Here is a 25,901-nt window from a genome sequence, read left to right on the forward strand (position 1 = left end):
GGAGTTTTACTGTTTCTTTGTGGATGCAGGGGAAGCATAGGTGCCAGGAGAGGAACTGTGGTACTGCATGAGGAAGTCAGCAGTAGCAAAGAAGTGGTGAGGGTGGTGCAGGGCATACATGAGGACAGCAGCACAGAGGTGAGGTGTGAGGTAGGAGTGACAGATGGGTTCAAGGTGGGGGTGGGGTTGCATCTGCTCAGAACTACTTCTTGTTTGTGATTGTAATGGACAGGCTGTCAGATGAGGTCAGGCAAGAGTTACCACAGACGATCATGTGTGCAGACGACATTGTGATCTCTAGTGATAGTAAGGAGCAAGTGAAAGAGAGTCTGGAGACATGAATGTATGTACTGGAGAGATGAGACATGAAAGTCAGTAAAAGCTAGATATACCTGTGTAAATTAAAGAGAGACAGATGGAAAAGTGAAGCTGCAACAAAAGAGGTAGTGAAGGTGGACAAGTCTAAATAATAGTCTAAAGAGGGAAATACAAGAGGGAAACTGAAAGTTAATAAGATGGTAGTGGCACCTGCTATGATGTATGATTTGGAGATGGTGCCACTAGCAAAAAGAAAGGAAGACAAGCTGAAAGTAGAAGAGCAGAAAATGTTAAGAAAGGCCAAGATTAGAAATGAGTACATCAGAGGCACAGATTAGCTTGAGCAGTTTGAAGACAAAATCAATCAGTCATGGTTTGGACAGGTGCAGAGGAGGGTTAGTGGACATAGTGGGAAGGGATACTGAATATGGATCTGCCAAGCAAGGAGAAGTGGAAAGACCACACAGAAGGTTCACGGATGTAGTGAAGGAGGACATGCAGTGGGTCAGTGTTACAGAGGAGGATGCTATGGACAAGGTGAGTTGAAAGTAAATGATCTGTTGAATGATGATCCTTAAGAGGAGCAGCTGAAGTACTTCTACTACTACTGCTACTTTTACTAATAAAAAGTAGTAAGAGTAGATAATAATAATTTGAGTAAAGAGTGAATTGTAGTTCACAGTAAGAAATGACTTACTGGAACAGTAAAGTAAACCAAAACACGATTCTCCATTTAATATTCAAATGTATCTTGTAAAAATTAAATGCATTTTATGCATTAATCAAGTCTGAATTTATTTAGCATTTTCTTTAATTCTCGCAGGGTGAAAAGTATACATACACCCTCACTAATATTTGGCTGTTAGCTAGCTACAGCTCGACCAGGCACTTTTGGTACCCATCAACAACCTTCTGGCAAAATTGGCAGTTCATTTAAATTGGTTGGTTTCCTGGCATGGATCCATGTCCTCAATTTTTCAACAGGTTGAATTTTAGGCTTTGGGAAGACTATTTCAAATGGTTAATGTTAGCCTACTATATCAATGTTTACATGTCCAACTATCTAGCTGTTGATCTGAGGTGAAGATGAAGAATTTGGAGGTAGTTCTCCTCTTTCATTATTCCACCACTTTGTGCAATGTACCAGTACCACTACAACCAATTAAGACCCGTAGCATGATGCTTCCCCCACCATGCCTGACAACTGGTACAGTCTTTTAGGCTAGAATCTTCACTTGTGCTCCTCTAAACATATTTCTTGTCATCATAGCCAAATAGCTCATGCTTTGTCTTATTTGAACATAAAACTTTTCTTGAGAAAGCATTTGGGGTGTTCATGTGGCCAGCTAAAATTTTCATTTTAAAAGTAGGTGTTGATTTTGGAACAGGGGCTTCTTTTTTGGTCAGCATCCGATTAGGAGGGTAATCCATCTTCATGGATATTGAAGATGGATCAGTGATGCTGTTTGGACAGTGATGCTGGTCTTCCAGCAGTTTCCAGTTCATGGCAGGCTTAACACTTGGTGGTTCCAGGGTTGAAACCTGAAAATCCTTACTAATTTCTATTCATTTATGGGTGATAGTTGGGTTTTCTTCCAGACCTTTGCAAAGTGATGGTGACATATCTGAATAACGTGTACTTATGTCAGTGGCCTATGGTTACTTTTACAGAAAGGCAAATGTACCAAAAGTTACCAAATAAACATTTATTCAAACCACTCCTTTAGGAAAAGAAGCAATAAAATGTTTAAACTGTTGATCTTCTCTACATAAAACACACTGGCCAAGGTGGTTAGTAAAACGAATGTGTTATGATGATAAATCACTGAAGTTCATTTCTCAGTGCTAGATGGGGAATGCCACTATTATCTGCCAAGAAGAGTGCTCAGATATCCAGCCAGAATTATGCCAGAAGCTTGTTGATAGCTACCAAAAGCACCTCATAAAAGTGAAACTCGCTAAGGGGTATTAAACAAACATTAGTCAGGGAGTATATACACATTCATATATACTCCACATTAACATTCTCTTTTTTCTATGCTTAAGTGCTTTCTATCTAACATTCGCATACATTTATACTCTGATAGATGCAGACTGGAGCAACCAGGAATCAAACCCCCAACCTTCTGAATAGTGGAGAACCTGCTTTATCTCCTGAGCTTCAGCCATCCCATGCATTGAAACAATAAGAACACAACATGAATTCATTAAATGTGTGCTTTATTTACTTGACTTTTACTGTATTAAATAAGAATTGCATTGAATTACACATAAAAAGGTATTAAAAATGTCTTTAAAAACAATTTGTTGGGTAACAATAGGCCAACAGGCCAGGATGTGAATTAACAGAAATCAGCAACAACAAACTTTTTCAAAGCTTGTGTTTTGCTCTGTTTGTTGTTTGTGTTCCTGCTATGCTCCTCTTTTGGCTCTTCATTTCCCTCATTTCCTAAGGAGCTACTAGTCTGGTTCTCGTGGCACTCTTTTCCTGTCAAATGGTAGTTCTTTCTCTCCACCTTTGCCAAGCACTTGCTCATAGATTATCTGATTGTTGTCTCTCTTATACAATAAGACCTTAATCTTAAAACAGCTGTTATGAACTGAACTAAAAAAAATCTCAAGTGTTCATGCACCACAGAATATAACTTTCTTAAAGTGCATTGCTAAAGTATTGGGGCCAGGAGGTACAGTAGGTCATGTAGTTATCGGAAGGCTGGCTGCTCCAGTCAGCATACCTAAGTATCTTTGGGCAGGATACTGAACGCCAAGTTGCTCCCAGCAGATGTCTTCATTAAAGTATGAATCTTGGGTAGTAAGCACTTTGGTGTAGAAAATAGGTGCTTGTATGATTAAGGCAGGTTTTATAAAGCACTTTGAAGGCTCAAGCAGAGTACCCATATGGAAAAGATATATATAAATCTTATAAAGTTTTTATCTGTCTTGTATGAAACTTGTATGAAAAGCATACAAGAGTGAAAACACATATAAGATCCCTTGAAAAATTATATAATGAAACTTGTATGTTTTGTATACCTACTAAAAAAAAAATATGAAAGTAATGAGAAAGTGGCCACTTTCATGAGTAAATCATGTAAGCCTTATATGATTTATATATGATTTACTCATGAAAGTGGCCACTTTCATGAGTAAATCATATATGTTTTTACTATTTCTTTTCCATATGGGTAGAAAAGTTATATATATAATAGTTATGATCCAATAACATAATGTATATGATTCTGCATAATGTATTTTTTACTTAGGAACTTTACAAATTCCAAAACTTTACTTAATTAAAGTATCTGAATACTTGTTTAACTTTGAAAAACAGCTTTTTAATGCAAAATAAATGTCATTCTTAATCAGAACCAGATTTCAAGTACTATGTTTTTATTATGGTCTGGAGCATAACTGTGCAAATGTGAAAAACCTTTATAAACAGTTACTGGCCAGTACTGAGTTAGTTTGCAAGACAACTGTTATTATTTCCTAAAGGTCACTATTACCACAAGATAGTTTTGACATCTGGAAAATTGTACACAATGTTTTCTTTATTACTTTTCTAAACTCTTTTTGTTTCTGGTCAATTATTCTTATTTACTGTGCCCTCCCTGCCTTGTTCTTGGTCTCACACGTTCCAGTTCATTTAAAAGACCCCCAAAGCACCCCTCAGAAATGATAGAATTTCTATAAATAATAGAAATATGAAAACTTTTCGACACCGACCACTTTAGTCCACACAGTGGAGCTGTTGTCACAAAATGAAAACGAGACCCAGCCAGGCAGAAAAGCTACCCAACTGTGTCCAACCAAAAGTCCACCAACGACCTCAACAGGAACTGACGTTCCCTCTGTGCAAGTGGATGGAAAAATGCAGCTGCAGGAAAAATGGCTCCAAACGCCGCACCGCTAAAAGGTGAGGAATAAAGCTTTTTACAGCCCATGTCTGCCTGTAAAAGTTTGATCTTGTGGTTGCCTGCAGTCATCGGTTGTGTCTGAGTCGCGTTCGACCGTTTCCCGTTTGAGGAAATCAGCATTTCTTCGTTACTGTGGGTACTTGGCAGGACCAGAGCAGTTGCCCGGTTACTTTTAAAATATTAAATCATTGTCTCTCACGGAACAGTCCTGTAAGTTGTCCTTGTATGGTTAAATTCAAATGTGTTTTATGTTTACTCTCAGTTCCGTTCTTTTTGGTTGTTGTGTTCGCGCATTTAGCAGGTTTAGCGGCTAACTTAGCATCCAGCACAGGCAAAAGTTATAGTTAAAAAAAACAACTAATAAAACAGCCATTAAAAGTATCAAGGAGTGGAGTTAAACCGAGCTAACCGGATGTTTGCAAGAGAAGTTTGTTATTATTGGTTAAAAGTCACTGTTCTCGTTTGTTTATCACAAGCTGGCTTTTATTTTAAGATGTGTACAATGGGAAAATACTAAATGTTCGTGATTTATTGACAGTACACATCATGTTGGTGTCAGGTGAGCATCAGCAGACGTGTTAGCTAGCTGTCAAAATAATCTGTAAATAATATATGTGTGTTTGTTAACGCCAGAAATTGCTCGATATTGTTCTGTTAACGTACAGATCATGCTTTATCAAACGCGTCGTATTTACAATCTTTTTCTAAGTGTTACGTAATACTACATTTCTTGGCTGGCCACAGAGCTAAGCTTCTAACAACAGATCTGAGCTACAAACACAGGGGATGGGACCAAACTGTGTCTTCCTTGAAGTTATTCCCAAAAAGATGAGCCGGGGGATTACGACAACACGATCTTAATAGTATCAGAAAAACTACTCAGCACTCTGGTCTTATAAGACGATTATCAATTGAGGGTCGTACCTTCTTTGAACATATCATCAATTCAAACTGAATATGAACTGCTTGTGGAGCAGGGGCGCTTCCAGAATTTTTAAATAGGTGCTATAAAATAAATCGTTTACTATACAATGTATAAATCCTAATAGAAAGTTTTAACTATGAAAATATACTCAAAGTACCCAATATTAAATCAATAATTATATTAAAAAGTATATATTAATGTATATACTTCTTATAATATTATATAATGAGATCAAAATGGTTGGCTTTTTATATTTTTAAGTCTGCAAAATAGTAAGTAACTTAAGCTTTAAAATACATGGTATGATGTGCAAAGTACATTATTTGCACCCAAAGCATAGAGATGGCATAGAATAGAACTAGTTAGAAGTTTAACACCGGGTTATACAGCATAATCCTGTCAGCTTTTGTTTTAGTTTACAGGCTTGGATTCCTGCCTTGGCAACAAAGTGACTAGTACCGAAAACAGAAAATAAAAACTTGTTACTTATTTTACTATTCAAAAACAACTTGAACTTTGAACAGCTCCACAATGTGTTGCTTACTTCTGCACTTTTTCTTAGTTATTGGATGTGTAGACTGCCTGTCACTCATTAGGGCTGAAGTCAAAGTGTGAGTTCAACCTCATCGTGCTATGTTGTGCAGCCAAATGTTGCTCAAAACAATAAAACTTTTTTAAAAACTGATAAATGTGTATATCTCAGTATGTAAATCTAATTCCATGAAAACAAGCTAATAAACAATATAAATGCACATAATAGTGACAGGTAAAGCTTCTTAAAAGGTAAATTAAAATTAAGGAGGACATTTAAAATCATGATTGAGGCTTTCTGAAATCACCATTTCCAGAAGAAGAACTGTGGATTTTTTTTTGTCCATAAACCTTTTCACTTAAGCAATAATTTTTACTGGATGTGACTCAGCAGACTGATTCTCTTCTGAATAATTTAGCAGTAGTGAAGTAATGCTCAGATGTTGAATTAAGGTTAAGCACATCCTGGTATCTGCCATCAGTTGCCACAGAGAGATGGCACAATTTGCAGTGCTTGACTTGGCTCTAGTTGTTTTTTTTCTTTCTTGGCTTCTTCTCTAGAATCTTTTTTCCCCTTGTATGTTTAATGATAACGCACATTCCTATCTTAATTCAGCATCTCCTGAATGCAGTCGTTGTTATAATTCTTATAGTGTAGCATCAGTGTAGTGTTGGATCATTCTAGTAAAAAGAAATTAGGTTAATCTATTCTTTATTTTCCTTAGTCTTTTCCCTATGTTGGTTCATCGGCTCAGTCTGCAGTGCAAAACAGTTAAGTAAACCAGAATAGTATTTTTGAACATGCTTTCTCAGATTAAGCTAGTGTTTACATTCAGAATCAGGAAGTAGCTACTATTTAGTGATCAGCGCCCAGTGTGCTAGCAGTTAACATGCTCAGACCTTTTTGATTTATGACTACATAAACAAACACTAAGCTGCATTCTACATTCAGTGCAAAATCAGTTATATCTAAATCGTCTGGCATGTCTGCAGGGAGTTATGACATCAATGGCAGCATGGACCAAAGGATTGTGACACTTTTCATGCATTTAATGTCTCCGAGCTGTTTTCTTGGTAAAGTTGGCACCAACCTATCTAAGTCATTTGCTCAGTGACTGCAGCCACATTGTCACTGCGTGCTGGGGTTTGCACAGCTGAATAAGACAGTCTTGGGCCATGGTGCTAACATAATGCTAACAGATTCAGACAGAGCCAGAGGAAGCGAGAGAGAGAAAGATAGAGAGAGAGCCATTGGGCTGTTTAGCATGCCAAATTCCTCAGCTGCACAATAGTGTTAGGCTAGACTGAGCTCCAGCACAGCCAGCCTTCTCCACCACAATGGGAGGGGAAGCTCAGGAGAGGTTGGTGACGCCTGGGGAGAGAAGGAACTCACTCAACCCCAGGGCTGTGATCGTTCGATGAATGGTTGCTTTGAGTAGGCGCTGTGTCATTTTGGAATCACAAAGCACTCTTTGCAGCAATGTTTTTCACATATTATAGACGTGGGATACTCTTGGTCGTTTCCTGTTGTGGAAGGTTAGCCATAAATAGTTTGGATTTGGGGGAAAAAAGTAAAATGCAAATATTGTTTAGATTTTTGATTATGATCATTTACAAATATTTGTAATGTACACCACATAGAAGTGTATAAAAATATCATTTCTGGCTATGAGTGAGTGAATCAGGTTCATTGTCAGTGTGACAGGCCTATGATGTAGCCCAGGCTAGTTATGTGACCTAATTGATGCCCCTAGCTTCAAAACACACATAAGTAATTATTGGCTCTGCGTATGTGAAACTAGGAGTTGATCAATACAAAAAAAGCATGGTGGGCACACAGTCTCCATTCTATGCAACTACTTGTGGCCCCTGGATATCTGTAGCTTAATGGGTAGAATTATTCAATAATTTTATAGGTTAATATTTCAATTCCTTCTTCCTTGCTTTGATTCTGTTTGACCTCATCCTGTTGTCATAAATAGCTTTTCTCTCTCTTTTTTCTTTTAGGTGTTTAAAACCTTGTTCCTCAACCCTTTGGGCCACGCTGACTTAAAAGCCATCATATTCATGGCACCTTCCACTTGACAGAATGGCCCAGATATCAAGTGGTAATGGGTTCAAGCTGGATGTCCCCCAGCCAAAGGGGGTTGTGGGTAAAGAGGAAGCCCTTCGTATGGAAGAAGAGGCTTTAGCAAAATTGCAAAGGGAGAAGAAACACACTCTTACAGCTACAGCCTCCTCATCTTCCTCTGGAGCAGTATCCTCGTCTTCCTCTAAGCCAAAACCATCTAAATCTACCACTACTGTTCCTCAGCCTTCAACTTATACTAATAGACCAGACAAGGACCTCATTGTTTTCCCAGAGACCAAGAAACAGGCAGAACAGGATACGTTCAGGGATATTGATGTTGAAAAACTGACCAATGAGGAACTCGAAAAGCTCCTACTTGATGAAAACTTTGGAGCTAACAGCTCCAAAGTGTCCCACCCCTCGTCACTTCTGGGGTTTAACCTCAGTGCCTCCTATCCTGGAGGCCATGCTTGTAGCTCATCTCCTTTCCAGAGCAGCCAGTGGACACCTGCTCTGTCCAATCCATCTATCTCTGGTGTGTCCACTCCCACCCTTCAGCCCACACCAATGTTCCCATCAGCTCCATTTCCCAAACCAGGAACATTTCAAAATGGATTCACTCCAGCCATGACACCTTTCATGGCCTTGCCGACCATGGCTTTCACTCCCATCCAGCCTGCTGCTGCCATGGTCTTCCCACAGCCAACTGTAGACCCAGAGATGGCTAAGTTGTTTGACAAGATTGCTAGCACCTCAGAATACTTGAAGAATGGTAGATTGGCCAGCACTGATGTTAATTCCTCTCAAGCAGGTATAGCCTCTTTGGCACCAAACCCACCACCACAACAACCGGCAGTTATGGAATCTTCTTCCATCAGCCGTTTTGAATGGCTGGATCTGGACCCACTTACAAAGCGAAAGTCTGAGAATGAGGAAGCACCTCTGGAATCTGTAGATAGTTCACAGACTGTGTCAGGAGCTTCTGCGGGCGATCCCTGGGATGCAGTGCTTGAGACTAAAGGCAACAGTAGTAACAGTAGCAGCAGCCCCAAACTGGAAGGCAGAGTTTCTCACACAGGTCGGTCACAACATAGGCGGGCATCAACAGGAGCGCCCGTCGCTAGGAGTCACTCACTCAACATCCCCGAGACCTCGTCACAGCACAAAACAATCAATCAGGTGGGAACACAGTAAAATTGAAAAGTTTGAATTTTTAATTCACACTAATCATCTTTTTAGTGTTTACACAATTTTATAAAGGAGGAGAAATTTTTATCATTTTATGTCTCAACATGGTTTAGTTGTTTAGTTGTTTGCCTGTTTAGTCAGGTCACCATCAATTAAATATCAGCAGTTATACTAAGCACTGCTACTCGTCACTTCCAACCATTTACCTTATCCAGACCTTATTTATCATCCACTGTTAGAGTGCTCACAGCATAATTGCAAACGTGCATTTTAGAATGAGTGAGGGTATAAAACAAGTGGTCTTGAAACATTGGTGAGTGAGTGGGCTTAAATATTTTGTTTTAGAGCAGATGATAGCAGATTACCTCGTTCAACCAAAACACCCATGAACATGTTGCTTACAACTGCATCTATATTCCTTATTCATTCACAAGCAAAACATCCTCCTTACTTCTGCTCCCTGTAATTAAGTATTTCATTGTGGTTAGCTGCCCACCGTTTCACCTCACAATTTCCTCACAGCTCCATTTTCTGAATAATTTTGCCGTGCTGGATGGGAGTGATCTAATTTCTCAAAATGATTATTTAGATCATTCATTTGGGACAGTGCTGTGGGCAAGTGGCATGGGTTTTCTCAAATTTTTTTTTTTTTTTTTTTTGTTAAAACTGAACAACCATCTGTCATCGTTTGGCTTTAGCTCTGAGTTGTGGTTGCGAGACAAGTATTTCTGTACAGAGTAGCATAGCCATACTGAGGCCTACTAGCAAAAATATACATGTGTCATTATATGTTCCTCTTTCTACTCTGAAACGCTCCTACTTTGAAATGAAAATGTTTAATCGGCAGTGCTTTTCAGACATACTGGAATATAAAAAGGTGCTATGGTATGTTTAGTTACTACTGTCTACAGCTGGTAAAAACGAGTAATGTAAATGCAGACAATACACCGATCCTTTTACTCAGATATTGCATTGCTTTACTCACAGTGGTCAAAACCACCTGCAAATCTTGATTCTTAAAAAAAAAAATTTATTTAGACAAAGCTCCCACTTCCTGGTCATTGTGTTTCAGTGTGTCAGTACCAAACAATGGGTCTTGGGTGCCTTTGTCACACCAGGATATATAGAGAGTATCATACCCCCCCCCCCCCCCCCCCCCCCACCTTTTTTTTTTTTTTTTTTTATTTAAGGATTTCACACATAATTTGGCATGGTTAAATGGTTTTTTTTAAGTGTGTACTTAGGACATACAGACATACCTTGCCTTTTATCAAAGGCAGCTTGTATACAGTTCATTCCACAGTTGATCTCTTTTTGCTCAGGAGGATAAAACGGTGGTTGCTTGCTTACTCTTGCATGTATATTAGGCCTAGGGTCAAGCATGTGGTGAGTCTACTGTGCCGTGTAACTTGAGCCTTTAAAGCTTAGCCTACTACAGATATGTCCCTCTACACTCTGTTTTTATCTGCTTCAATCTTGTCTGCTCTCTTTGTGTATGTGAGGCGATGATGATGTGTGTACTTGCTATCTCTCCTTGTTCAATCTGCTTGCTTGCTTGTTGGTGCCCGTGCTGTTATAAACAGGAACAAGTCTTCACAGATCCCCAGTGCCCTACAGCAGCAACAGAATGACCTAACAGATTGCCCTCTTGGCTTGCTATGCCAGCTCCACTCGTTTACACTCACTAGGGAGAACTGCTTAGCTACTGTGTTCTGAGCATGTAATGAAAACAAATTGGCTTACATTTCCCATCTTCCAGTTTTTTTTGTTTTTTCATTTACTTTTTTTCTTTTTCTTTAAATGTATTTTGACACAAAGTGGCTAGCTAGCTTCTTTTTTTTTTACTCCTCCTTTATTCACAAGATAACACCACAGCAGGTGACTCTTGGTTTAGGTATTTGTGTCTTCTCACATGTCAGGTGAATGTATAAACCTCTTTATTATTGAGCCACCAATAAAGAAAGTAGCTAGAAGACAAACAGAAAACAGTGAGGCTATAGTCTGTAAGACATGAACAAGAACTTAGTAGTGAAACTAGACTTCAAACCACATTGTGCAGGAATTGCTAAACCATGTCTGAGACTGCACACTAGGGTGTAAATTTCCTCCACACCATGCATGCAAATCCTGTCTAAGACTTTTTCATTTTTTTTAAAGTTAGTAATAATATTTTTTAAGTCAGTGATGATAATAATGAGGGTTTATTTGTATAGCACTTATCAAACCAGTATTGTAAAATGTTTCGTCAACATTGTTGTGTTTGTTGGGGAGAAAACTTACAAACATACAGTACAGCACTTCAGAGTCACACTGCTAGCGATCGAAGATTTATGCAAGTTTGACAAGCTGAATGCATTCTGTACTGTATAGGAGACACGGTAGGAGTTTTATTGACAATGGTCTACAGCCAATCAGGATGCAGAACATAATGCACTGTCAAAAAAACCCAAAAAACGGAAAATTGCACCAAAAGAAGTCAGTGAAACAGAGAGGTTGTGAAAGGTGAACCGTGTTATAGCGAGGGACCACTGTAAACTCATTTTTTATTGGGAGTGGTTGACCTTGTTTATATTGTTCATTTGGACAACTGGATGCTAGATAACTTACCGACAAATAGACAATAATATGATGTAATGAACTTACCATCAATAAGTATCTGTTATGACAGAAAACATCTACAGTAGAGCCCGTACACAGTACACATATTAAACACAGCCCTACCTCTAAAGCTTCAATAGCACAGCAACATATATTGAAATATATGGTTTCACTTGCTTTGTGATTGTCAGTGCTCTGTTTTAATGTTGTTTATGAGCTGAATTTATACCAGCAAATGTCAGAAATCACAAGACATTCCCAAGATTATTGTTTGAATGTCTTTAAGTTAGCCTGTGGTTGCCAGCCCTTGTTATATCTGGCAAGAATGTATTATAAGATGCGGTCGTGTGGGCAGATGGGGTGTAAGATGGAACAAATGTGCTTGAACTTGAAGACTTTGAGTCAGAATCAAGCGATCGGCTGTTGTGTCTGCCCCTGTTTCCTTTTCTACTACACTGCCCCTACCCTTTGTCTTGTGTTGTCTTCTGTCTTTCCTTTTTCATTCTGTCATTTTTATTTGTCTCTGGCTTGTTGTGTCCTTGCATTCTTTCAGTATGTTACTTCTTACTGGTGTCAATTTCATTCCTTTCAATTTCTTATAGTTTTCAGTCTGTTAAATAACTGATGGCTTACAGTGCTCAGCTATGATTTCTTAGTTTAGCTTTTTAGGATCAAATGTGTAAATTAATGGTAATCAGCAAAGTAATTTCTCTTTCTTTAGAACCGGTGATACACCCTAAAGCATCAGTGTCTGTTCAGGCCTTGCATTTGCTTTTTGCAAAGGGGCCCTGAAATGCATCATTCTTCAAGGGTATTGAGGCCATATACATTTTCATTAGCTGTATGCATAAATTGTCTGAAATGAGGCTAACTCATAACTCTACAGAGAATTGAAAGATGTACGAAAGATTTGTTTTAAAAAACCATTAGCCTGTATGTTGCCTAAATAACTCAGTTTTCAGTATTATAACTGATAATGAACAGTATGACTATTGTTAGTAGATAATATTAAATTTAGGGGAGTAGTGTTAAATTACACAAACACTTCTGGTCTTTCAGTGCAGGTTAGTTAAGCATGTGTGCGGCTGTTTGCTCATGCTCTTGTTATTAAAAAGACTTGCAGGGAGATTTATCTCCACAGGCCATTTTTATCTGAATGTGAGTTGTGAAAGAAGATCGCAATGCGTGGTGTGTATTGAAGCCTACACTGTACCTTTTTTTTTTTTTTTCTCTTTTTGTTAAATCTATCACACAGACAAATCTTTTCTTCCCCCTCATATCTAAAGGCTCGCACAACCTATTTTACTTCTCTCACACCTCCACACTGCCACATTTTCTCTTATTATTGTCTAATTATACATTGTGAATAAGTGTAGTGAAGTGCTAAAGTGCATTTAAGACTTAATTTTCTTTTCCAACCAAATGCATTATTAGAAGATGTTGCAGTGCTGGGATGTGACGTGCATTCCAGTTAAATATCTGACTCACTGGGAAACAGCTGTCTGTCTTCTAACCTTTGAACTTCCTTACTGGTACAAAAGAAGAGTATTGTGGAAGAGTAATTAAGCAATTAGAAGGGAGATACTAATGCACACAATAATAATCCTGCTAACAGATGTAAGAGAAATTAGGAAATGTTTCGGACAAAGTCCTTTTTCCAGTTACGAATATGTCACAGTCTCTGCTTCATGAAGACTTTGTTCATTAAGATACTGTTTGTTTGGGGTTTTTAAGCTAGGTGTTTCAGTTTATTACAGGAAGTATGACTTCGATAGACACTGGTCACTTCCTTATTGAAAGAAGAAGTAGATTTGTGTTCTCGAAGCCATTTGTTCCTCTGATGTAAAACTCAGCATTTCTTGTTGAAACAGCCTCCAAATTGTTAAAGACTTTCTTGTATGTGAAGCTCAAACATTTTAGCTTAATGGAAGCTGCTTGTATACACAACCCATTAAAAGGAAGCAATATCCTATCAGTAATTGCTCGAACTCTGTGAAAGCCTCACTTACCCTTCCTTATGTTAATTTATATTGGAATATAAAACCTAGACAATACCAAGAACTAGAGAGTTTGGAATATTGGTGGCACTTGGTTTAAAGTATGTAAATATGTGTTTGTTTGCCAGAGGAATTATATCGTATCTCCCACAGCTCAGAGGATGGGATCTGTGTGCCAGGTTACTCACTACCTTCCTCCTAGTTCCATCTTTAAAAACTTGGGTGTGGGTTTGCCAATTGATTTTCTTGACATTGGCAAGAAAATTTATCCTTAGATCTACACTTCAGGTAAATACCAGGAAGAGAGGTGAAGGGGTAAAATAGTGTTAAAGATATTTTTTTTACACCTGACCTCAACTCAGACTCAGGGCAATAAGTCTTCTAGGAAGACAAACTTTCTGTGAGCATCTCTTGAGTGTATTTCCAGACAAGCACACCTGGGAGTCTGGAATGGTTTTCCATGTTTCAACATGTTGGCAGTAAGTCAGACTGTCTCTGTTTTTACACCTTGGCCTTTGCCGATGACTAATGTAGTTCTATTTTGCCCTCCATGTTGAATCGCGGTCATTTGCAGGTTAAATATTAATTATTCAATATTTTTTCTATTCTGACACAATCTGAAGTTTGAATTGGCCAGCCTTTTTTTTTTTTTTGCTAAGCAGTTTCAAGTTACTCTGTAACTTCTCAAAACTTTATGGCTGGTCAGATATCCATATTTGCCAAATACTATTTGTGTGCAGGTTTCATGTTGACAGTCTAGGGTAATTCTCATTTGGCTTGCACATAGAGGTAAGGACTTATCTGGTGTCTAGATACACACTGTAACTCAATGCTGATGCTGGGCATGGAATTACTGCCAGCCACCAGCTGAAACTGTACTGCCACTTTGTTCAGTTAGAAACAAGCATGAACAGACTGCATATGTAGTATACACGCACATGGTCCTTCATTCATGCACTTAAGAAATTAGCTTTTCCTTTCTTAGTTATTTATTGCTCATGGTTAAATGATAATATAATTTAATTTATTTATTTATTTATTTTATTTTCCTTGTGCTACATTTCAGCTCATTTCTGTATGGGATCAGCATGCCAAATTAAATTTTGAAGGGAAGGGCAAGTCCTACAGTCATTCCACAAGTGAAAGTGTGAATAGTTGCTCTCAGCAGCTGGACAAAAAAGCAAAAAAAAAAAATATGTGAGGGTTGCATCAATTGTGAAATTCTGGGCCAATACCACTCCAGTTGGACACTTAACACTCTCCTGGCTACTCTGTCAGAACTATCAAAATGAAGATCAGATTATTAGAAATGGCTAAACATATACAAATGTTAGGGATTTTTTTTGTTTTATTTTTTCCTGAGCCTTTTCACACTCTTTATGTTTGTCACTAAACATCTTTCAAATGCTAATATCTGTGGCACTTTGCTGCGCAAAAACATGATGCCAGATTAGTATACGGAGTATGGCAAATGTTAGCAGTGCTAGCACAATCTATTCTCTTTTCTGGTAGGTTAGCATCTATATGTTTGTTCAGGATGTGGTTATGTCATTTTAATGTGACACGGCCTCTAGACAGCTGACATACTTTTCTAGGTCTAAGTGCTGTAAGGCCGCACTATTCTGCAGTGGGTTTTATCTGTCTTACTCTAAATATCACAATGGTGCAACAGGGGGCTGTCATTTGTTGCATGTATCAGGTGGCTGTTTCTGCACACCTTAACTACACCACCTGGTTATATGCTAACCAGTGGTATCCCATTGGTGCTGGCTTTTATCACTGCATAACTTGGTAACCAGTTATTTCATCTGTCAACACTACACATCACATTTGTCATTGACATGCTATGGTTTCTAATTGTCAGATCCATGCTAGTCTTTTTCTGTCTGTCCACCCTTGAGAATGAATTGTTCTAAAAGTGTTTCAGCATTTCACATGTTCATTGAACATTCAACCAGTGTGAAATCAATGTGGTACAGCACATAAATATGGGTCATCTTATTTGCCATTTGCCTGAATGCTAATATTAGTAAACTAGGCCAGAAGTAGTTGGTACTGTTTATCAAGTTTATCTTTATCCTAAAATAAAATAAAAAATTAGTAAATGTAAGTAAATGTTTGATTGTGACTCAAGGCAGACTTTCAAGTACTCTTTTCCTGAAGGCATTCGTCAACATCACCTAAACTACAAATTGTGACAGCGGAAAGGTGTGGATGTTGGAGGTAAAGCTGCATTTTGACTGTCTGACAAGAACTTAGTTAAAGTGCTCTGATACATTTAGGCCATGTGTCTCGCATGCCTTAGATGGCTGCTCATCTTCAGAAATAACTCTGGTCAGTCACTGTCTTAATGTTGGTAAAACGTGGATAGATTCAAGCCCTTAGGTCACAGGTGTCGAACTCCAGGCCTCGAGAGCCGGTGTCCTGCAGGTTTTAGATGCGTCCTTGATTCCTTCGCACCTGATTTAAATGGCTAAATTACCTTCTCAACATGTCTTGAAGTTCTCCAGAGGCCTGGTAATGAGCTAATCATTTGTTTCAGGTGTCCTGATCCAGGGTGAGATCTAAAACTTGCAGGACACCGGCCCTCGAGGCCTGGAGTTCGACACCCCTGCCGTAGGTGTTCTCTTTAAACAATTGCTGAGGAAGATATTACTGAAATTTTATGTCTTTCAGTGTTATTTAGTATGCCTGTGTTGTATAACTGTTGTATATAACCCCAGGAAAAAGACAGATAATTTTACATCTGTCATTTTGATTAAGCAGGAGTCTTGTGTTTTATAATTGATGTGTCTCAGTCTGAAGCGGAATGTGGCCAACTAACTGATGCGTGACATCAAGGACAAACAAGCCTGTCTCCCCGAACTGAATCGAGCCAATAGGGACATTTTTCAGGATGGTTATATTTTCTACCTTTTCCAAACCTCTCAGCAGGTTTGGAAAGTTATGAGAAATAATTTGTGACAAGTTTCAGTCTTTTTGTCTGTTAGCTGGAAGAAATTCTCACCAAAGTTGGGTTTCAGAAAAAAACATATTCATGTAATTTTTCAGCCTTTGTGCACCAAAATAAAGATCTGTCCTGCAAGTCTGTAAAGTGGTAAGCTTGACAACAGTTAGTAGTGCCTTTCTGAGAGTGTTTGAGTGTTACCTGTGACCACATTTGTGGCTATGTTGGCGCCCCTCAAGCACAGGCAGACATCGCAGTAGCCATTGTTTTTGAATGCAGAACTTTTTTCTGTTCTTTGGCTTAGTTGGTCAATCCTTAACTATATCTTGTCATGAGTACATGTAAACAAATTGCCAGAAATAAAATAACATTACAAAGATGTCTTTTATCTTTTATTAAAAACACACACACAATAAGAGGGATGAGAGAATGAGAAGGGCGTTGACTGAGAGGGAAAGCCAAAGAAAGCTCCTGAATTACGAATGGCTGATGAAGAGAGTAAAAGTGTAGGTGGGAAAATGACAACTGAACCAGTAGAAAAGAAAAAAGACTGCTTCTTTCAACTGCAGTGGTTAATGCAGTACTTGTGATTGCATTGTGATGAAAAGGGAATGCTTTGTGTGTTGTAGAAAACTCTCTAAACTAGAGACACATTACAATGAAACAAAGTATTGGATAACAGAGAATGTTGCTGTTGGAATTTCTCCGTCCATGAGTGTGCTAGGGAATGAGCAGGAAGGTTCTTTCAGACAGAGACACTAAATTGTAGTGCAGAATCTATGGTTATGCCATTCAGGTGGACTTCAAAGAAGTCATTATTCATGGTGTTCATGTACACAGCAGAGTATAATCCCAACATCAGCAGAAGCTGGCTGTCATCTTGCTTGTACTTTGACTTTTCCTCTCTTTGAAAGCAACAGTGAAGGTCAGCAGTTTCAAAGGGAGTGGTTCACATAAGCTACTTAAGTGGCTAACATCGCAGATCACAACATTCTCTGTGGATACCATTGCTCCCCTGTACTATTGGATATATATCACTTTTCTAGTCACCAGTTAGCCTAAAATGACTGTCCTGGAATATGTGTGAGGAAGTCAGTTGCCAGAAAAAATCCCATATGGGCACTTGAAAAACATACAAATTATGCTCTGAAAAGTCTGACCTGATGAAGGTATTTGAACTTCTCGCTGTGAGACAACGCTGGTAACCAATGTTGTTGAAAATCTCCTTTTGAAGCTGGAGAAAACTCGACTTATCCCAGCTCCTTTTCAGCTGGCAAAAACAAACATGCCTTTCTTTTCTTTTTTCGTTCTTAAGACGTTACCTATATTGTCAGCCATTGTTTATGGCGAAGGGTCATGGGATCCATGACCTTTTTAATATTAAAGTTTTTTCATTTTTATGTAGTATCCACTCACCATCAATGCATACATCATTCAAAACTAGGTTATGCAAATAAAGCTAGCATGCAAGGTTGAATAATACCATGCTGTACTAGAAGGAAAGGGTGTTTGACTAGTTTGTGTACTGGTGCATTCATTGGAGAAATTTGGTAACACCAGTATACTTGTGGAAAATTTGGTCTTTAGTAAGAATCTGAGATGAAAGTAATTGTTCAAGACATGACTGATAGGTTTGATGTGACCAGTCCCACAGCATACTCTCTGTGTCCTTTAAGGCCAGCCACCATGACGATCATAATCTGTTGTACTCAGACTGTAAAACCAGAAACACAATGTCATCACACATCACAGTAAACGGAGGCGGAGCGTTAAAGACTAATCAGCTCGTGAAGCATACGAAGCCATTCCCATGACTCTGGACACCAGGATCTCTCAGTCTGGGTCTAACAAAATTGATCAACCAAAACAAAGACTGGCCTGTCTCACTGTACAGCCCTGTGTGTGTGTGTGTGTGTGTGTGTGTGTGTGTGTGTGTGTGTGTGTGTGTGTGAGAGAGAGAGAGAGAGATGTACTATGCCTGTCAGCTCACACGACCTCATTGGATTATCTGCTCATGTTTGTTTTTGGTGCAGCAATCCTGCTCCAAACATAAACACTTCAAATATCCTCTACTGGTCTCATTCTTTGCTGGGTTTCTGAGGTTTACTTTGTTCCTTTCCTCGCATTTTCTTCCCTTTGCAATTTTGATCCTGTTTTTTGGGTTTATTTTGTTTTTTAGTTTCATTCTCTTTTTTGTTTGATACCTTTCTCTCTCTCACTCTGTTTGTCCTGTATGTATTTATTGATTTTTTTTTTGTTTGTTTGCTGTTTAAAACTTTTTCCCCCTTCGAACCGAGATTCCTTCACGTATGCGGAAAGTAAAACATATGAAAATGTGATCACTCAGTACTTTTCGGGTTACAGAATTGACCCTTATTTATTTATTTATTTAGTCAACCTTGATAATTATGTTTTGTTCAGACATACCATGTTGACAGATTTGCTACTATTCTCCAGTAGAGTAATGTGTAGATGATAATACGGTATTTAAGACAAAGTTTGACACCAAAAAAACTGCAGGGCAGAAACCCACTCTACTTCATCCCTGCAGGGATTTTCGGTCCCAAATTTTGGCCTTGGGTCCTCTACCCGAGACCTGGGAGCTTGATGGTCCTGCACAGTATCTTTACAGAGGTCTCAGAGGTTGTTCCTGGGATCTGTTGGAGGCACTTGCCTATCTTGGGAGTCATTGCACCGAGTGCTCCGATTACCACTGGGAGCACTGTTGCCTTCCCCCTCCACATCTTCTCGAGCTCTTCTCTAAGCCCTTCATACTTCTCCAACTTCTTATGTTCCTTCTTCCTGATGTTGGTGTCATTTGGTATCGCTTCGCTCTATCACTACAGCCATCTTCCTCTGTTTGTCTACCACCACTTTGTCCGGTTGGGTAACCATCACCAATTTTCCGTCTGTATCTGGAAGTCCCACAGGATCTTAGCTGGGTCATTTTGGACCACCTTAGGGGGCGTATCTCATTTTGATCTCAGTCCTTCCAGGCCATATTTGGCACAGATGTCTCTGTATACTATGCCGGCCACTTGCATTCCATGTATGTCCTGCCAGCTAGCATCTTGCACCTTGCTGTTATGTGCAGGACTCTCTCAGGGGCAACTTTACACAGCCTGCACCTGGGGTCTTGCCGTGTGTGGTAGACCCCAGCCTCTATGGATCTTGTGCCCAGAGCTTGTTCCTGTATTGCCATGATTAGTGCCTCTGTGCTGTCTTTCAGTCCAGCTTTGTCCAGCCACTGGTAGGATTTCTGGATGTCAGCTACCTCCTCTATCTGCCGGTGGTACATACCGTGCAGGGGCCTGTCCTTCCATGATGGTTCCTCCCCTTGATCCTCTTCTTTCTTGGGTTTCTGCTGCCTGTATTCACTAAGCACATGGTCAGTTGTGACAATCTTCCTGATGTACTCCTGGATGTTTGTTGTCTCATCCTAGACAATGATTGTGATACTCACAAGTCCCCAACCCCTCTCTCCTTCCACTTAGTGTACAGCCTCAGGGTGCTGGATTTGGGGTGGAAACCCTCTGTGCATGGTCAGGAGCTTCCTTGTCTTGATGTCAGTGGTTTCCATCTCCTCCTTTGGCCAGCCTATTATCCCAGCAGCGTACCTGATCACCGGCAGGGTGTAGGTGTTGATGATCTTGTTCTTACCATTCAGGTGACTCCTCAGGACTTGCCTGACCCACTGCAGGTACTTGGTGGTTGCAGCTTTCCTAGCAGCCTCTTAGTGGTTCTCATTTGCATGTGGGATCCCCAGGTACTTGTAGCTGTCCTCAATGTCTGCAATGTTGCCTTCCGGTAGTGCAATCCAGTCAGTTCTGACTACGTTCCATCTCTTTGTTACCGTATGTTTGTTTGTTTGTTATTATTTTTGCTCGTTTATATGTTCATTAATTTTTTAATTTGCATTGTTTAATTATTCAGTCATTACACAAGTCTTGCGTGATGACTTCCATAAAACCCACAAGACTTGATCCAGGAGCAGCTCAAGAAAATCTGAAAAAAAATTCCCATAAAAGGAATTGTGTGGGTTAAATTAGCAGGACATTACAAGCTGTAAAAAAAAAAAAAAAAAAGAGAAAAAAAAAAAGCTAATTGTCCAGTTTTATTGTCATCAAAACATAGAAGCTCAGCTCCATACTCCCCACCAAGCTCCTCAAAAAACTGGATTCAGAATTCCTCAGAAGTCTCTGAATGGAGAACCAAACTCTTATTATGGCATTTAAGATATTTCTTTCATCCCTTTTCTTTCTTTCCCTTCCCACAGTCCTCAGACTTCTTTGGGAATTATGTCAGAGTCACAGATTTCCAACGCATGACTGAGCACTTTATTTAGACCGCCTAGAGCCTAGCACCGGAAGGGGCAGGACCCTTTCACTTCTCATTTCCTGTACCACAGGAAGTGCATTCCTCAGCTGCTGGCAGTCGAACCACAGTTAAGAGCACAGTGTAACTGTGAGTTCCCGGCACTGGGCCAGCCTCCAGGAATCTTGGAGTAACTCCCAGTGGGCTGTCTCAGGATTTGGGCTGTGAGTGACAGAGCTGGATCAAGACAAATTTAGAACTCTCACTTCTTAAAATTATTTTGAGATTAAAAAAGAAAAAAATTGTGTGTAAGAAATATCCAGTTCAGCTGTTGTCATGTTTATTTTGACTTGAACCAAACTACTGCTTGACCATAGGTTAAGAGGCAGCAGCATAAAATAGCTGGGAAACTATATAGGCATCAAGCTTTTGCCATTGCTGACATGTTCATTCCCTGTAGGATTCATAGCTCTGAGCTGTCTTTAATCAAACTGCCCTTTCAATAGTCCACCACCAACAATCAACACAAATCACCGTGAAGACCTTTAGCATTGCTAAACCTTAGCACCTTTACACTGATATATGGAGATTTTAATTGAACGTACTAAAAGCGAATGCCACTGAAGCCATACCCCCGCTGCTTTCTTTGTGCCCTGCTTGTCTTTTGAAATATGTAGGTAGGTTATTCATGTTTTATTCTAGTTCTCTGACTCGGTATCTACATGTTTGACTGTGCTCCTGTAGGAGAAGGGAAAAGGAAACGCTCTGGTAAAGAATGACGCCCTGGAAGAACAGGATGCACAGAACCTGGAGATCGTTGCCTTCTGTGAAGACATAGCATCGTAAGAACCCTCTTCTTGCCATTGCCTTTCTTATATGCTTAAATATAAACATGAAACAATTTATTAAACCGCTCACAAAGTCACGTTTCACATACCACAGGATCTTCACAAGTTGGAGCCATTAGTTCTACTGATAAGTTAAAACGGTGTAAATGATGGATGTAGAGAAATGTATGAATGTAGGGAGATGTTACTCGTTTGCAGTCTCAGTTCTTCGCCATATTGGTTTTCAGAGCAAAAGAATCACTATCTTTGGATGAAAGAGTGGAGCCACAAGTCAATAGTTAAGTTTAAGGGGAGTCCTTGTAGGCTACTGCTACTTTTGTCGAGACACCTGTCTGTTGAAGGATCCATTCACCCTCCTCATAGTTTTATAAATGAAACGATCCACAGTGGCCAAAGGCTTCTTTTTTTTTGTTCCAGGCTATAAATACACATTTTTAGTTAGGCATGTGGGATTCTGTCAATTTTAAGATAGTCTTAAGTGACATTTATACTAACTGCAGTTTTTTGCCCTTGGATGTTGGTTTCATTTTTTTTTTTTTTTTTTGATCCAAAGGCTGCCCCTTTAGTGCGGCCTGTAGGCAGTGAAGCACACAGCCACAGAAATTACTTTTAGTTGGTTGTAACTGCCTAAAAAGATGCTTTTACCAAATATAGAATTTCATGCATGCATTTGCTTAATTGCATGGTTTCAATTCTCTTCATTGCTTGAGGCTGTACAGAATTTCTCACTCCGGTAGTTATTTTGGGTGGAGTAAAGATGACGCTCTGCTTGGAGAATCCATTTTCATTGTGTTAATAAAGTCAACACCCACTGTCGTTTGCCAAACAACTTCCCTGCATGCTTGTGGGTCAACAAATGGTTTGCATGGATTCTGTTGAGAGAACATGGTGGGGGGGGTAGGGGGGGCATTTTCATAACATTGTCGGTCAACATCAGACACTTACAGATGACTAATTTGAGGCCTTATGGAAGCTTCTTGGGACTGGAGAGTAATTGGTTTTCAGTGATTTTATAGGATCTTTTCCATGTGTGTAATCATAATGTGCTATTCAGATTTGCTCTCCTTTCTCCCCTCCATCCATTTTTCCTGTTACACTGCCCATCCTGCATTTAGTAGTCTCATCCAAGCCAGCTGATTCATATGCTTGGCTTGCCTTGGCTTCCCCTAATGTATTTTCACTGGCCAAGTAGACCAAAATATGAATAGCAGAAAGTGCTGTACGTTTGTATTCTGATTTTTTTTCTTTATTAACATTTTTATTCTCCCCCTACCAGCCTACGTTCCAAATTCCCTCATGATGACATTGCAACCAACCCTGGCTTCGTCCTTAGCCCTGTCATTACCCAGAGAAATGGTGGTGGTGATAATAGCTGTTCTGTCAAGGTTTCTATCGAAATCTCTGATTCTCAGCAGCCTGTAACCTTCACCTGTGACGGTAAGCATCTGAACAAAGTCAGAAATTGTCTGTTCTATGAGCCGTGTTTCAATCAGTTCTTTACAGGATGAAAGGACAGAATATGTGCTTGATACATCACGTGATACAAATGCCACTATGAAGGAACCAAAGAGGTGTCAAGTTTGTTTTAGCTTATTTGTTGGATGCACCCCTATTTGATCTCAAACTGTTCTAAAATTGTTGCATAATAACCTGTTAAGAAGCCCAAAGAGTTTGCTGTTGGTGCAAAAGAACAAAAACAAAAAAACTACTGTCATAAATCCAATTTATACACTCGCACATCTCCTTACTGCAGGGGGTCCATAGGCAATGTCTTTGTTAGTCAGAAAGCTGAAAAACTGGTGATGATTCAAACCTGTGGTTCAGACTCTTCAGACAATTGCTTGATCCATTCTTAGCGACTTTCAAAACAGTGCTTCCTGGTGCAAAATGCCAAATTCCTGTACGGATGGGACACCACGTGAATTGGCTAAAAAGGAAACTTGTGCCTCTTTGCCTTTAAGAGCGAGCAGCTCCAATTTCAGATAAGAGAGCTCTGAAGGAGGAAACAACATTCACAGTTGCCAAACTCTTCGCACACACATTTTTCTTTTCATTTTTTTTCTGTCGTGGGAATTATATTATGTTCCTTTTCCACACAGATAAAGGTTTGTGCCCTCACCATTCAGTAGCCATGTTGGGCAAAAGGAAGTGGAGTTAGTTTTTGTTGTGTTTTTTTTCCCTCCTCAAGGTCCTATTAAGGATTTTGGTTTAGTTCCTTGTTTATTTGGGGAGCTGTAATTGGCTAACCCCTCCTTATTCACATACAAATCTACAACCGCTCTGACTGACATGTCTTTAAGGATCTGAAGCCAAACACACTGGAGGCTGTCAGGCAGTCCACTGCGCTCTTTTGTTGGACATGTTATTCCAACTGTGTGACCAAATTCACCACTGTCTGGGTCTTTGAGGATCAGTGTGTCTGTGTGTGAGTGTATATCTAGATTATTTTGCATCTTACTGTCTGTGTCCATACCCGAAAAAAAACCATGATGCTTGTTTCGTTTTAACACCAAACATATTTTCTTAGACATAGACAAGTTCTCAGGCCTTAGTGTGTACATATATATTACTTATGACATAGGCACCACTCTGAAAAGCCCAGTTCAAAATCAAAAAACCTATGAGAAATGTATTTAATACTTTTTTGCTTTTTGTAGGTTCCTGCTTCTTATCATAGTTTACATTGTCTTCCCAGTCACTTTCTAAATAGGGTTCTTTTGTCCATGAGTGATGTCTTTTTCATTAGTTCAACTCAAAGCTAACCCTAAACCTTTCTCAGTGTTGCTCTTCATTCACCCACTTTTTGGTCTTGTCCTTTTTTCAGAAACTACAAATTAAAAATGCCACATGAGAAATTTTTCCCATCTACTCTGCACCTTCTTGTCTCCATCTTTTTCAGTTTTTTCTTTTCTTCACACATTCTATTTGATCTTCATCTTCTCTTATTTATCACCCAGTAGCTCATCTTTTATCTGTTGTGGAAGCCTCAAAATTTTGTGACTTTGTTAGTGGTGCATCCACTTGCAGCTGATTTTCTTATTATAAATGAAAGTGTATTTTATTAAAAACAATGTTTGTGCCCTTCTGAAATCTTTGACTGTGCTCATATTGTAGAGAACAGGCCGACAGAGAAATAACTGATTGTTGTAAAGTTTGGCTGTGAACTGCTGCTGCCTTCTCAGGGATTCCTTACATACTGTGGCTGAAGAGGGAAGATGGAAGAGAGTGAGAAGGGGAGGAAGCAATACATTTAAGAATTACAAAAGAGGATGGAGCAAAAAATGTGACAAGCTAAAGGGAGTAAAGAGATGATTTATAAAGGAGAGAAACCAAAGAATGATATTTATGAAGAAACTCTGTGCCAAAGGTACAGACTTCGCGTAAGAGAATGAGAATTGCTTGAAGTGAGAAGTAAATGTGTAGAGAATGACAGAAGTGAAATTCTAAGACCCGGGTTGTCGTCTGCTGCTGGGAGGGTGTTGGAGAGGCGACAACACCATGTTTCTTAAATCTTTCACCTACAAAAAAAAAACCTCTGTCAGAAAGAACTTTTAATAGGTAACGTCTAACTAAACTAAAATGCAGAAATCAAACTGGCTGTGGCTGGAATGGGAATTGGCACCTAGAAGTCTAAGCCCATAGTACTCAACCGGAAAAGGGTGGAGTACCCACTTGGAGTTGGGAATAAGTTGCCAAGTGTAGTTTAAGTATCTCAGGGTCTTGTTCAAGAGGAAGGGAAGAAGGAGCAAGAGATTTACAGATCGATTGGTGCAGCATCTGCAGTAATGAGTGCGATGTACCGGTCTGCTGTGGTGAATTGATGCTATAGATGTACTCTTCAATCTGCATTCCCACCCTCACTTTCGGCCACGGCCCGTGGATAGTGACTGAAAGAATAAGAGCGTGGATACAAGCAACGGAAACTGGTTTCCTCTGAAAGCTGTCAGGGCTCTCCAGTTGAGGTTGTTTGGCCCTCTGCCTAGGATGCCTCCTAGGTCAGGTGTGTTAGGCATGTCCCACTGAAATGAGGCCCTGGGTTAGACCCAGGACACACTGGTGACATTACATTTCTCAGCTGGCTTGAGAATGCCATGGTGTTCGCCCCATAATAGCTACAGGAGGTGGCTGTGGAGATGGGCAGTCTGGAGGTCTTCTTAGGCTGCTGCCCCCATGGGACGGATGGATGGCCTGAAATTCTTAGTATCATAGAATCACTAATACAGTATGCTTTAATTATCAACTTTAAA

General features: G+C 39.6%; 1 protein-coding gene across 1 annotated transcript in view; it reads left to right on the forward strand.

Moving 5' to 3' along the window:
• The first annotated feature begins 4,176 nt into the window (after positions 1 to 4,176).
• The window catches only part of pik3c2a (phosphatidylinositol-4-phosphate 3-kinase, catalytic subunit type 2 alpha), a 41,566-nt gene continuing 19,841 nt past the window's right edge, over positions 4,177 to 25,901 (forward strand). Inside the window, exons 1-4 of the mRNA XM_085359449.1 lie at positions 4,177 to 4,234; positions 7,699 to 8,941; positions 21,551 to 21,648; positions 22,931 to 23,091. Of these exons, the coding sequence (XP_085215575.1) occupies positions 7,781 to 8,941; positions 21,551 to 21,648; positions 22,931 to 23,091 (1,420 nt within the window). The 5' untranslated portion in view covers positions 4,177 to 4,234; positions 7,699 to 7,780. The remainder of the gene's footprint in view (positions 4,235 to 7,698; positions 8,942 to 21,550; positions 21,649 to 22,930; positions 23,092 to 25,901) is intronic.

Source organism: Diplotaxodon limnothrissa, linkage group LG7 (assembly GCF_057381915.1).
Source record: "Diplotaxodon limnothrissa isolate DT_005_m linkage group LG7, D_limnothrissa_male_GT1.1, whole genome shotgun sequence".
NCBI classification, from domain to species: domain Eukaryota; kingdom Metazoa; phylum Chordata; class Actinopteri; order Cichliformes; family Cichlidae; genus Diplotaxodon; species Diplotaxodon limnothrissa.